The 13,121-nt window shown below is 39.2% G+C and overlaps 1 protein-coding gene across 8 annotated transcripts in view; it reads left to right on the top strand.

The window, feature by feature from the left end:
- Nucleotides 1-12,890, top strand: part of LOC122551298 (diacylglycerol kinase beta) — a 544,642-nt gene extending 531,752 nt beyond the window's left edge. For all 8 annotated transcript variants that reach the window (XM_043692997.1, XM_043693004.1, XM_043692998.1 and 5 more), the window contains 3 exons: nucleotides 7,269-7,389; nucleotides 7,606-7,666; nucleotides 11,423-12,890. In XM_043692997.1, coding sequence (XP_043548932.1) covers nucleotides 7,269-7,389; nucleotides 7,606-7,666; nucleotides 11,423-11,521 — 281 coding nt within the window. In that variant the 3' untranslated portion in view covers nucleotides 11,522-12,890. The remainder of the gene's footprint in view (nucleotides 1-7,268; nucleotides 7,390-7,605; nucleotides 7,667-11,422) is intronic.
- The last annotated feature ends 231 nt before the right edge of the window (nucleotides 12,891-13,121 follow it).

Below are 13,121 nucleotides of genomic sequence, written 5' to 3'. Positions count from 1 at the left end.
GTGTATGGAATGAGCTGCCAGAGGATGTGGTGGAGGCTGATACAATTGCAACATTTAAGAGGCATTTGGATGGGTATATGAATAGGAAGGGTTTGGAGGGATATGGGCTGGGTGCTGACAGGTGGGACTAGATTGGGTTGGGATATCTGGTCGGCATGGACAGGTTGGACGTAAGCGTCTGTTTCCATGCTGTACATCTCTATGACTATGACTCTAAGAGGAGAAATGAGAGCAGAATTGTGGAAAGTGGGTAGAACAATGCTGAGGGCCCTGTTGACCATAGTGGCAGGGAATCCTCAATTGAGGAAAAGGATGGACATTTCTGAGGCCCCCCCTTGGTGATCAGAACAAATGCGACAGAGATGGAGAAACTGGAAGAATGGAATGAAGTCTCAAAAAGTGGAGTTCCTTCTTCTGTCTTGAGGCAAGCATATTCTCACAGTAGCTTAACCCCATTGATTATAGCAGAATGAACACAGTAACAATAGAAAACTAGAAAAATGGCTGAGGAAAGGGTGACCTGCAACCAATTCTCAGATGTGAAACAACCCGATTGTAATATAGTACCGTTGACATTGTAAAATTTCCCCAACACACATCTTGACAGATTTATCAAATAATCTTTGACACAGAGTCATGTAATGAGATGTCAGGCAGGTGGCCTAAGTCTTAACAAAATGAAGTCATCTTTAAATTAAGAGAGGGAGGTAGAGATGCTTAGCGAGAAGTTTCCATAGCCTGGGGCCAAGGCAGCTCAAGGCATGGAGTGAACTGATTAAAGTCAGGGATATGCAAGAATTGTAGAGTCAAGAGATCAGACCTGGAAGATCAAAGAGGTTGTGGAGTTGGAAGAGATTGCAAAGATAGAAATAGGTCTTACAGTAATGGGAATTTTAAAATCGAGACATGTTGGACCAGGAATAAATGTAGGTCAGCCTGAACTTGGCACCTAGATAAATGGGATATGATGCAGGGTAGAATAGTATTGGCAGAGTTGTGGTTGAGTTCAGTTTTATGGAGGGTGCAAGGTAGAAGGCTGACTAAAATAGCATTGGAATAGTTAGATCTAGAGATAACAAAGGATTGGATGAGAGCTTCAGCAGAGGAGCTGTCATTTTCCATGCTGAAGAGTATATAGACTGTGGTTTTAAGTCTGTACTATTTATGTTAGGCCCCTGCCTTTATGAATGCTAAATCCAAAGTAGACAATGTTCAAGGACAAAAATGCAGCACAACACAATTTTGGGACGATTCGCGTTTTCAATTGGATGTTTCATTCATGAGAAATTCTGATGTTCAAATACTACGATTTTCTATCTGTATGAATTAATAGTTAGAAAATTCTGTTCATTTTATTGAATTTCCAATATCACCTCAGACAGATGAGTGTCTACCCTGAGCACAGACATAGAAAATTCACCTTCCCTGGCCCACTGCCTGCTCTCTGCTAATTTTATTTATCCACACTATAATTATAGCAACTTGCTTCCTAATTTTTGTGAGCCCACTCTGTGCTGCATGAAATTATATTACTCAAGTTCAGCACATTAGGTGAGCTGTTCCCTAAGAAAGACTCCTCTTGTGTGTATAATGTGTTTTTCACTTCGCTCCTCATTATGCCACCTCCAACAGCACTGCATCCTGTTTTTCATTCATGAAATTCTGGCAAGCATGATTATCAGCTGTTTCTATCCCAGGCAGAAGGTAGCTTGTTATGCCTTAGTTTATTACCACATATGGAATCAAGATCCAACAAGGTGCCAACACAGTTACAAAGTCCCATTATGCATCACTAGCCGTTAGTATAAAAGCTGGTTTCATGAAGCATTTTGCTGAACTTGAAACACTATTTACATTCTTGTGTCTGCTGAATGTGGAGGGCAGTGGAAGGGTGAGGGAGAAATCCCAGGATTATTTTAAGGCAACAGAGATATTTTTCACTAACAAAATTTCTAGATTCATATGTTAGAAGCACCCCAAGAGGTGCAATGTTCACTTGTGGGAAGGGTGCGGTGGTGATATATAGCCAAGCTCACCAATTTCAGAGGTAAGGTGTAAATTGCCAAAGGGGTGAGTGCTATAAAGAACTGTCCAAGTCTTCTGTAAACTCTTCTCAGTTGCTGTAGATGGTCCCCTTGGCCTGTCATCCTACAGGCCAAGTCAATTTCCCCCATCAAACCCACTCACACCCTCTATGCCACCTTAGCCACTCACCCAGCATTCACCATGGGTAAACCTCAGGAGCCATTTGGAAATGAGAAAAAAGACATTAAGCCAGTACGCTGACATATTTGATATGAAATGAACTCCCATTTGCACAAGCTATTCAAAGCTTTTAAATCTCCTCCAGTGGTTAATTTCTTATGAAAATAAAATGCTATTCAGACCTTACATCACGTCAAAATCAGTTAATTTGTTTATAGATAAATGGAACTGCCAATCGGTGCATACAGAACCCCTGCCAAGATGATTGTAGCTTTTGAAACTCAACCAAGCATAAGACCCTTTGCGGAAATGTCAACCAAGAGCTATTGCAACTGCACAGCCAGATAGCATTTTCTCCCTCACCTATTCCTGTCGATCAGAGCAGTCTTACAACATTTATTTTAATACTGTTGCCGAGATCTGAAGCCTGGTTTTGTTTTTGTATATATGTTTGAAAAGTGGTATATTTGAAAACCTTCAGATCATGACAGCCTAGATGATCTGTAATAACTATGTCGACTCTAACAATCTGTGACTCTTCCACTGCTGGTTACAGATCTTGTAAACAATAAAAATTGGATCAGTTTGAACTCTACATGGAGGTCAAATGGCCCTGCTGAATCAGAGTTTCTGTCCTGTATGAATCCTGTCCCTTTTCAGGCAAAAATTGAATATATTTAGGATCAAGTCTCGGCACAACATCGTGGGCCAAAGGGCCTGTTCTGTGCTGTACCTTTCTATATGTCGAATGTGGAGGACTTCCTCGCTCAAGTTTTGTCCACCATTTTTGATGGTTACAGAATCTTCCTGGCTCCATGAAAATCTGTCCCAAATTGTCTCAGGAATTCATCGAACAGCAAAACCACACTGTTGAGAAAAAGAAAGTTCTCAGGTTCGATCCTCAATATGCACACGCATAACCGCATCCTAAAATGTTGGCTGGTGACAGCTACAAATGCTCAGTCCCCTTGGAGTAGTGTGGGAGACACTGGGAAGGTTGAGAGTTTGTGCTGCCAAATTAAATCCAATGGCTCCTCCTGCTACAGGTGTATATTTATGAGTGGATGAAGGCAGGATCAGGCTCCGCTGTAATGCTGAATAACCCACCAATACTTACTGTCAAGGATCTTGTGTCCATAATGACCATTTGGATAAAATACCAAAAAAAGTAGCTGGCATTGGCGAGATCACATCCAAGGAGTCAGCACCCTTAGGTGACAGGTTGGAATTGGCACAGAAGAAAATAAACTAAAAGCTCCATTTCGTAACCTTTGTTCAAATCTAGCAAGCATATTTTTTTGAAATTCTGTTGGTTGCGAGAATTCGAAACATTTATTTCTTTTACCCCAAAGGAATTTTTTTTTTAAAAGTTATTTGTTTTCTGACTAATGTTTTTTGGCATACTCTGAATGAGCGCCTTGTTTACATTCCCAAGTGTGCCTCTGATAAATCTGTTCGCAGCATCAGTCCAGATGGTTTTAACTTCAACCACAAAGTAACTGCAGCTCTCAACAAACGCAGTATAATGTTGTGAAACGTCTTTGGGTGAATGAAAAGATTCCATAGTGGCACAGTAACAGTCCATACCACTTCTGTCGATACATTTTCTATAATGCATTTAATCCAGACTGACATTTCAGTAGGTACTAAGGACATGGTGCTTTTCTTTTTAAAAGCTCTATGGTTCCTTGATTGTTCACTGAACTAACTCAATGAGAAAGTGAACAATACAGATTGGTTAGTGGCACTGCAATTAACTTCAGTGCTCTGGGTGTAACTGCAGCTCTCAACAAACGCAGTATAATGTTGTGAAACGTCTTTGGGTGAATGAAAAGATTCCATAGTGGCACAGTAACAGTCCATACCACTTCTGTCGATACATTCTCTATAATGCATTTAATCCAGACTGACATTTCAGTAGGTACTAAGGACACGGTGCTTTTCTTTTTAAAAGCTCTATGGTTCCTTGATTGTTCACTGAACTACCTCAATGAGAAAGTGAACAATACAGATTGGTTAGTGGCACTGCAATTAACTTCAGTGCTCTGGGTCATTAATATAAATTAACAGCCTCAAAGAGGTCTTTCAGCCCAATTTGCCTGTGCTATATTCCTTCCGTTGCCACCCTGTCACAAATACCAAATATTCCATTCTTCCTTGTGCACTCATCACCTTCCCCATCCTTGAATCTATGCTGCTTGTCTTAATTATTTCCATGTTTTTGTTTCAATCATTGGCCTCACCAGCAAAGCACACATTGCCAATGTTTGATGCCCATCTCTAAATTGCCTTGAGAAGTTGAGGGTGAGCCACCATCTTGAAAACAAATGAACCAGTAGGCCATTTTACAGAACAGTTAAAGGCATCTACAATATGATGGCAGGACTGGATATGAATATCAAATTTCCATCCTTCCACAGAGCAACAGTAAAGCAGGTGGATATTTAATGACAACCTTTTACAGTCGTTTCATGGTCACCATTACCGATACTAGCTTTCAATTCCATTTTTTAAAAACTCAGAGTTTAAATTTTCATGCTATCACAATGGGATTTGAAACTCTGGCTCATTAGTCCAGGCCTTCAGCTTGCCAGTCAAAATCATGATGCTCTCATAGGCTACATATGGTTGTTAATATCACATTGTCACCAGTTCCTGCGTAAGGAGGTTTCTCCTGAATCCAGATTACATTTATATCTCTGGGCCTAGTTCTGGACTCCCCCACAAGCAGAAACATTTCTCCATGTCTATGTTCAGTCCCTTGAGTGAAATCCATGGACTTGCATATAAACTGCAAGGTCTTTGACTGAAATGTTAAACTAAAGCACTGTCTGTCTGTTTAAGATTGTTAAGATCCTGTGGCATTGTTTGAGGAAGAGTAAGTGCTCTTTCAGTGTGTTTCTCCCTCCGGCTTCACCAAAAGCTAATCATTCATCTTATTTCCTTGCCTTGGACCTCAAAGTGTTTACCCAGCACCATTGAATGCATTGTGAAAGTAATTTGTGGCATGTCAGATGCCTTAGGACATCTTAAGGACCTGAAAGGATGCTATATAAATGCAAGATTTTTCTTTAATAGAAATAGATAGTAACCAAAACAATAGTTACCTTGTCCCCATCCTAAACACATCTTTCAAATGTTATTTTGAATCCCCCTTTAAAGATTTGAGGTGAGCATTTTTCTTAATCATTCAAATGTACTCCTGACCTGGGTCCCATATTCTACCATCTGTGAGCTTGCACCTATTCACCTGACACACTCGTGATTACTAATCTACGCTGACCCCTATTTAAGCGAACCTCCTGTAGCCTTCCCAGTCCATCTCTGTAATATCCTCCAGCCCTGAAACCTCCCAAGATATCTGCAGTCCCCTAATTCTGATGTCTCAAGTATCTCCAATAATAAAGGGAACTTATTAGCGCAGATATAGTGAAGATGTTTGCACTTCTGGGGAATCCACAAAGCTAGGTTCCACAAATAAACGATTGCCCATATTAAACCCAATACAAGATTCAAAAGGAACTTAATTGCTAAGAGGATGGTGAGAATGTGGAGCTCATTACCATCAGAGGTGTTTCAGATGGATAGCATGGATACAGTTACACAAGGCAGAAAGAAACATGGGTGGTGCTGGGCTGGGGGTTTAGAAGGAGAATGGGCAGTGAGATATGTCGAGCATAAAGACAAATACAGACTAGTTATGTATTTAATGGCCAGTCTCTGCACTGTAAATTCTAAGTAAACACTGGTGGGCATTGTTACAAGTCAAATATTGCAGCTTATTTTTTCCCTAGAACTTTAACACAATTGACAATAGAATGCCAGGAATGTAGCTATCATGATCTAACTTGTATTCCTTCATGTAAAAATGCAGAGTGTTTGCTGCTGCTTATTCAGACAGGCCCCACCATGGTTGTTGGGGCTGTTAGAGCTGATGATCAAGAAAACAGCAATTTTCACAAAGTGCTTTTGTATCTTTAGCATCTTTGCCATTTCAGTGTAATTTTTCTAAGCTGAAGCTTTTATAAGTAATTGCATTTCAATGAATGTTTTGGTATTTGACCTTGGCTTAAAGAAAACCTTTCAATAAAAGCAGTATTCACAGAGGTTGAGATGTAACTCTGTCACAATAGGAAGGGCAGACGTTAAAATTTGATGGCTTCCTGGTGGTCTTCAGAATCTGTGCTTCATTCGGTTGGGAGCTGAAACTTGCAGCTTTAGTTTATCAGAGAAATAGAGTATTTTGTTTGTGGGATTTCAGGAAGAAATACTGTTCCTTGTCATCTTGCTTTTTCCTAACAATCAAACCATTTCCACTTTTGGCTGATGCCACAGCACATTATTCGTAAACTGGGTCTGTGAGCTAGTGCCACTGGTTCGGCGGTGCAGTACAATGTGCCACTGCACAGCACGTTCACAAATCCATTAGTCATTCGGTTCTTCTGAATAGAAGTATGAGACTGCGGCAAAATGTTTACTCCACTTATGTTACTTTCAAGCTAAAACATCACACTTCAGATACAATAAAATGTTCTCCTCATCCTGAGGCTTTTGTCAATTATTATAAACCTGTGTTCCTTGGCTACCTTGCTTCCTTCCAATGCACCTTCCTTCCAATGCAGCTTGCTTCTCCCAAAAAGACTCTGCTTTTACCTTCTTCATACTTACAGGTGCAACTTGGAGCCACAGCAGTATTAATCCCAGCAATTAATGCAGGAGTGTAAATGAACCTACATCACAAATTCATGACACAATGCAGTGCATTATGGTACAGGTTGCACGTTATTTTTATGGAGCGAGTATTATCCACAGAAATAAAAAATGACTTACATCAGGATAGATTTCCTGATTCATAAGATTTTTGTTTAAAGGTAACAATATATTAACAAAATTGCTCCTCACAGGGCAACAATGTTGGAAGCTGTAATTGGGAAGCAGTTGGTCACCTGTGAAGAAACATTTGCCATCACTTTAGCAAAATTTGCACAAAAATATATGTCATACTGAAATCCCACTGTCAATGTCTGCAGAAGGAGCTGAGTTTTTCTTTCCACTTGTTTCAGACTTCAGTGATCAGCTGCTTGAGGTTGTTGGCCTTGAAGGTGCCATGGAAATGGGGCAAATTTACACCGGACTGAAAAGCGCTGGGAAGCGCCTGGCTCAGTGTTCCTGCGTCACTCTCAGGTAGCTATTCATATTTATCAGCTTATCCATTGACCTCCAGAGCAAATTGTTCAGACTTGATGGTAGCATTCGAATATTTACTGAAATCTGTGTTATCCCACCCCCACTGCCCCCCATATCACCGTTGTTCTCGCTACTAATCAACCTGAGATCTGTGCATAGCATCGAAAAGTCCCCTTCTAAATGCAGATCTAACTATGGGTAATTTATTTGCAGAACAACCAAGCTGCTACCTATGCAGATTGATGGGGAACCCTGGATGCAACCTCCTTGTACGGTGAGTGCTAATTCTACCTATTTCTGTGGTTGTGTTGCTGTGTGACACTGCATCAGTATGTCACCTTTCTCGTAATACTCATGTTCTAATTCTGTAGAATAATTTGTGATTTTTTTTTAACAACTAAGTATCAATGTCTGGGGCAGGATATTTCCTCAAGGCTGGGAAACCAATGTGGGGACTATTGAAAGACAGGCTGCAATAGACAATAAAGAAAAGGAGGAGGTGGCAACTGGTTAATTGACTTCAATGGAATCTTGATGCGCTGGATAGATGTAGTTTCCTACCTCAACATAAACGGTTTGGATATGGGATGGAGAAAGGGAGCAAAGCAGTTTTTAAATCCCACCCAACCTCTGCTTCTCTCCCTTGGACCAAGAGGGTGTAAGATTCGATAATCAACACTTGGATTTGAAGAAATAATATGAGCCTAAATTGCAATCATGAAATATCTTGTCAAATCCTATCTTCCTTCAGTTTCCATTTTTTATTTCTCTCCCATAAGCAGACACATAGATACATTCATTGTATATTTGCCAGTGTGTGGAAGTTTGTAGATTCAGGCAAAGTTGAGGGAGTAATTCAGTGAAAGAATCTACTTTATTGATGAGAAGTAAACCAGGTGCAATCAACAAAAATGAGTAGTACTAAATATTGAAGGCTCTGAGAAAAACAGGACTTGTGCCATTTCTTGACCAACATTCCTCTCTGAAGCAACAACACCAAAAAAGTAGATTAACTGGCCTTTCATCCTGTTGTGGATCTTGCTGTGCATGAGTTGACTGCTCTGTCTGTACAAGAACAATGAATTAATGAAGCACTGTGGGAATTCTGAAATTGCAACAAAAAAGGTTTTCTACGCGTGCAAGTAGTTTTTGTCTTTCCCACAGTGTTAACCATTTGCTGGGATATCGGTCCATGGTGGAGCTTCTGTGGAAGAGCTCAATTTAACCTTCAAGTTAAGGACAAGAACGTTAAGCCAGGGTTCCTGCTCCCAATTGTTATTAACAAACCTTGTTTGGATGCTTCATTCCAAGCTTAGCTGCCACAGCCACAGTTGAACAGTCTGTAAACGTTTATTGTTGAGGATCAATGAACAATGGTCACTTGAGTTATCAGTGTCACTGGAACAGTGTAATCAGTCAGCACCTTTAGGAGGGAAGAATATTTGTGAGACAAGAAAAAGCAATTTTTTTCCCCAGCTTAACAACCTCTCAAAATCCTCTCAAAGAAATTGTCAAGTTCTTTAAATTTCTCTTGGCATAGATATTCAAAGGTTTAGGAAAAATGGTGGACAGAATAAAAGCCACATATCACAGAAATGAAATCAAAGAGATTAGATCTTTGAGTTGGAAGAAAGATCAAATAAAAAAAATTCATGGGTACAATTAGCTGCTCAGAATATTGTCAGGACGTGTTTAATATGGCAGACTGCTCCAGCTGTTGAAATTCTTAGTAAAGATCATGAAATTTGTGGGTGACCTGCCTTCAAAAAATGATTTTTCATGTTCATTTCAGCAATCAGAGCTTCCTCTGTTCTCTGGATATCTGTCAACTCTCTCACAGATGGCCAAAATCAGAACATGTCTGTGGGTGGGAGAATCTGTATTTCAGATTAGTGTACAATCACATGAAACTTAGAGTGTGTACAACTCCTGGGAGGGACAAAGGTGTCATTCGTACTCACCTATTGAAAGAATGGGGCCTTTTTTAGTCAGACGAGGATAAAATTCAGTTTCAATGGGGGAAAAAAAAACTGCGTGATGGTGGGTCATCTGCCCAATTCCATTTCATCAACGATTCCCACAGAAAATATGTAATTAATATTTCAAGTCCTATGTGCTCTGTTTTGTTTTGAGTGGTGAAAGTTGCTTTTCAAGTAAGTGTAATTTTTTTAGTTTTATAAAAATCTTACCAATGTAACTTCCTTTAAACAATACACTTTCTCTATTTTTAAGCAAAGTTATATTTAATCCCTAATTTTGGATTGCTGTCAGTCCAAGCAACCTGTTCCCAGACTTCTGCCAAATCTGGTCTGCATCTGACCACTAGAACATGTGCAGGAGTAACCCTGGTGTGCCAGGAAGGAGTTTACCATCTGCTCTGTGCCTCACCTTGCTGGCATGCTCAAGGTCGGGAATTACCATGTGAGGAATCATTAGCTTTAACCCATTAGTCACCACTCTGAGTCGCATATCAAGGAGTTTGGTGATTCCATCAGCGTTTAATGCAGCACAAAAAAATGATGAGTGGAAAATGGTGTGGACTCAGAATCAGGACGTTAATTGGTGCATTTTGAGGTCCCAGTGTAGGCTGTGGACCAAGAGAAAGAATCATAAATTGTCCTCAGCCATTTATCTGCTCTCTGCTTTTCATTAACAATGTGGTTGAGGTTATGAAAATATTTCTGATCCTCTACTTTGGGAATAATACCTTCTCTCACTTTACTTACCCCATCCCAAATAAATGGAAAGCTGTTGGAACAGAAATACTATTGTAATGCTGCAACATCAGCACAGTCTCTGCTTTTTATCTTTTTTATTTACTACCAGCTAACAATTGGATTTTTTTTAGTAAGTCTTACAAATGGTTAAAATATTGTTCTTTTCCAACATGATAGCTTTTGGGAATAAACAAGAATGGAATAGCAGAGCTTCTCTAATTGGAACCCAACTGGTAGCTCCCAGACTATTGGTTAAGGCCTTTGCTACATTGGAAACTCCGCACACAGAGTTGGGGTTTTCTTCATGGCCTCAGGCCATCCTTTTCCCTGCCAGTGAAAGCGGTCTGTATCAGAACTGAGGAAGATCTGAAGGAGTTATGACAGGTTATGTGTGGAAAGAATGGTTCCTCTCTTGGGAAAATTTGGAATTAGGGGTCATCATTTAAGACAAAGATGAGGGTGTTTATTCATGCAAAGGATCAAGAAAATCATTAGGGACACTTTCCCTCAAAAGATTGTAGAAGTGGTGTCTTTGAACATTTTAAGGAAAAGGTGGATAGGTTCTTGATCAGCAAGGATGTAAAGAGTTATTGGGGCAGATGGACATGTGGAAAGTGGAGTGTGGAAACAGATAGCTATGATTGTATTAAATGGCAGAGCAGGTTTGAGGGGACCAGTTCTCCGAATGTGAATGTTCCTTGGTGCAACACAAAGCCTGAAACAGCAGAGTTCATAATCTTAAAAAGAAGAAATAAAATCAATCTCAACAGTACAGGCCATACATTAAGTTTTCTATACTTTGGTTCAGAATGTCACCTTATATCCACTGAATCATTTGTTAATTATTAATGTTGTTAAAGGATGTGAATGACAGAGGGACAAAGTGAAATCTATACCTTTTTAAAATCCAGTTCAAATTCAAACTCAGTTTGGAATGGAGGGAATAAGATTAGATGAGAGACAGAGGAAGGAATGTTTTTTACATAAATTCAAATTAATAAAATTGTAATAGTCCCAGAGGACTGTTCTCTCGTTAGAGAGAGAGGTGACAGGTGGTTGAGTTTAACCAGAGGGTCACCATGCCTTGGGTGAGGTTGAGAAGATGGCACCTTCAATGTGATCTGAGCCAGTGCTGAAATGAGTGTCACTCTACCAACTGCAAACTGTGCAGTTTGAATTAATCGCTTTACTTGATATCATGGTCTTGTATTTTAACCCAGTGCTTCTCTTGTTAAAAGTAAAATGTGAAAATGAAGCATTGGTTAACCAGTACTGAGGTTAAGGCATGTCAATTTCCGCATTTTATCTTCCAGATCAAAATTACACACAGAAACCAGGTACCCATGCTTATGGGGCCTCCTGCAAAGGCAAGTTTACTTTTCTGGAAAAGAAGAAACTGCAGCAGAGATTAATCATGCAGCAGTATGGAACAGCAGACAATTATAATGTTACAAGGAAGCTCTCTGGACAAATCAGTGCTTTCTTTTTACTTTGGATTGTTTATTCTTACTCTACCTTTGTAGCACAAAGTCCTTGGACTCAAGTAATGTACAAGAGCAACTGTGATTTGGACTTGAATGAAGATAACTTCGTACCATCTATTTTAAGTGAACCTATAAAGTGAAGTTGTAAGCTGTCTGAGAATGACTAGAAAATCGAGAAACAATTGGATGTCAGACCACGAAGTTTCCATTTCCAAAGCTTTGCTCTTGTGTCTTCTTAGGAACAATGCAACAGAATCCTCACAAAGTGGTGCAGTGCTTCATGATGTGATCCACATTCACCAGTGCTACAATAATAAAATGATCCACTTCAGCTATCTCCTGCAGACCATGCACATTGCTGACCAGAGTCCCATTTATTTCATATAACCAGCTCAGAACTGCAGGCAGTTCTGGGACAGCAAGAAGAAATTCACATTTTGGAATTGTGAATAGCACTAATGTTCTGGAACTGTGAGCCCCCTAGCTTGCACCCAGATTAAATACCCATGCTATTTAATCATGCCAAAAAAATGACAATAACTAATGGTGAATCATTTCATCTGCTGTGATTTAATTTGCATATCTATAAAAAAAATACATTTAAATGGCTATATACCAATATTCCTCCCATTGGCAAGGACTGAGAAATTTATTAAGTAACATAGTTGTACTGACATTCAGAGAAAGCTGTGCTTAGAGGCCAGACCTGTGTGTGCGCACGTGAATCATATACATGGTTGCCGAACATTGATATTCAAGTTAAACCTATGCATCAGCACTGGTTGTGTTTACGTGTAGACTATCATTTTTGGTGTAGTATATTGGTGGCAAGGATAGGCTTGTGTGTTCTGTGTGTCAGTTTACAATCATCAGCCTTAACTATGTGTCTGGACATAAAAGGTGCAATAATTATTAAAAAAAAAAGTCTTAAATGGTTTAAAAAAGCCAAATACCTGTTTTTATATTCATATTTGCTACATGTCAAAAGATCCATGACTAGAAATCCCACTAAACACACTACTAGTATGGTGAGAAGGTCCATATCTATTTTGAATGTACTGTATAGTGTTAGAAGATATTTACTTTTAGCTGTTCGAATAATTTAGAATTTTGTTACCTGTACATTGTTAAAAGTTTGAAAGTTATGTAAAATAAAAAGTTTGCCTATGTAATGTTCTCCTTAGTCAATTGAATTGCTTTAGGCTTGCAGGTATTGTGTAGATCTGTTGTCTGCCATGTTTATATGTAACCTAAAATAGATATTGTTTTAAAAACCAAATAAAAAACATTCACAGACGACTCTTGCTGAACGTCATTATACTCCAGGCATGTAACAAACATTTGCATGTAATCAAGTTTTTTTGACTAATATGATGTCATGTAAGAACAAAGGTTATTTCTGTATTGCTTTTTGAAGTCATAGAATCTTTTACAAATTCAGTCAGCCCTATCAAGTAACTTTAAAAAGGATTCCATTGTATTATAACAACAATATAATTCTCAATTTCCTTAAAGCATGAAATTGCTA

The sequence above is a fragment of the Chiloscyllium plagiosum genome, chromosome 7 (genome assembly GCF_004010195.1).
Source record: "Chiloscyllium plagiosum isolate BGI_BamShark_2017 chromosome 7, ASM401019v2, whole genome shotgun sequence".
Taxonomy (NCBI): Eukaryota; Metazoa; Chordata; class Chondrichthyes; order Orectolobiformes; family Hemiscylliidae; genus Chiloscyllium; species Chiloscyllium plagiosum.
The sequence above is the reverse complement of the archived record's forward strand: the minus strand, read 5'-3'. Positions and strand labels throughout refer to the sequence as shown.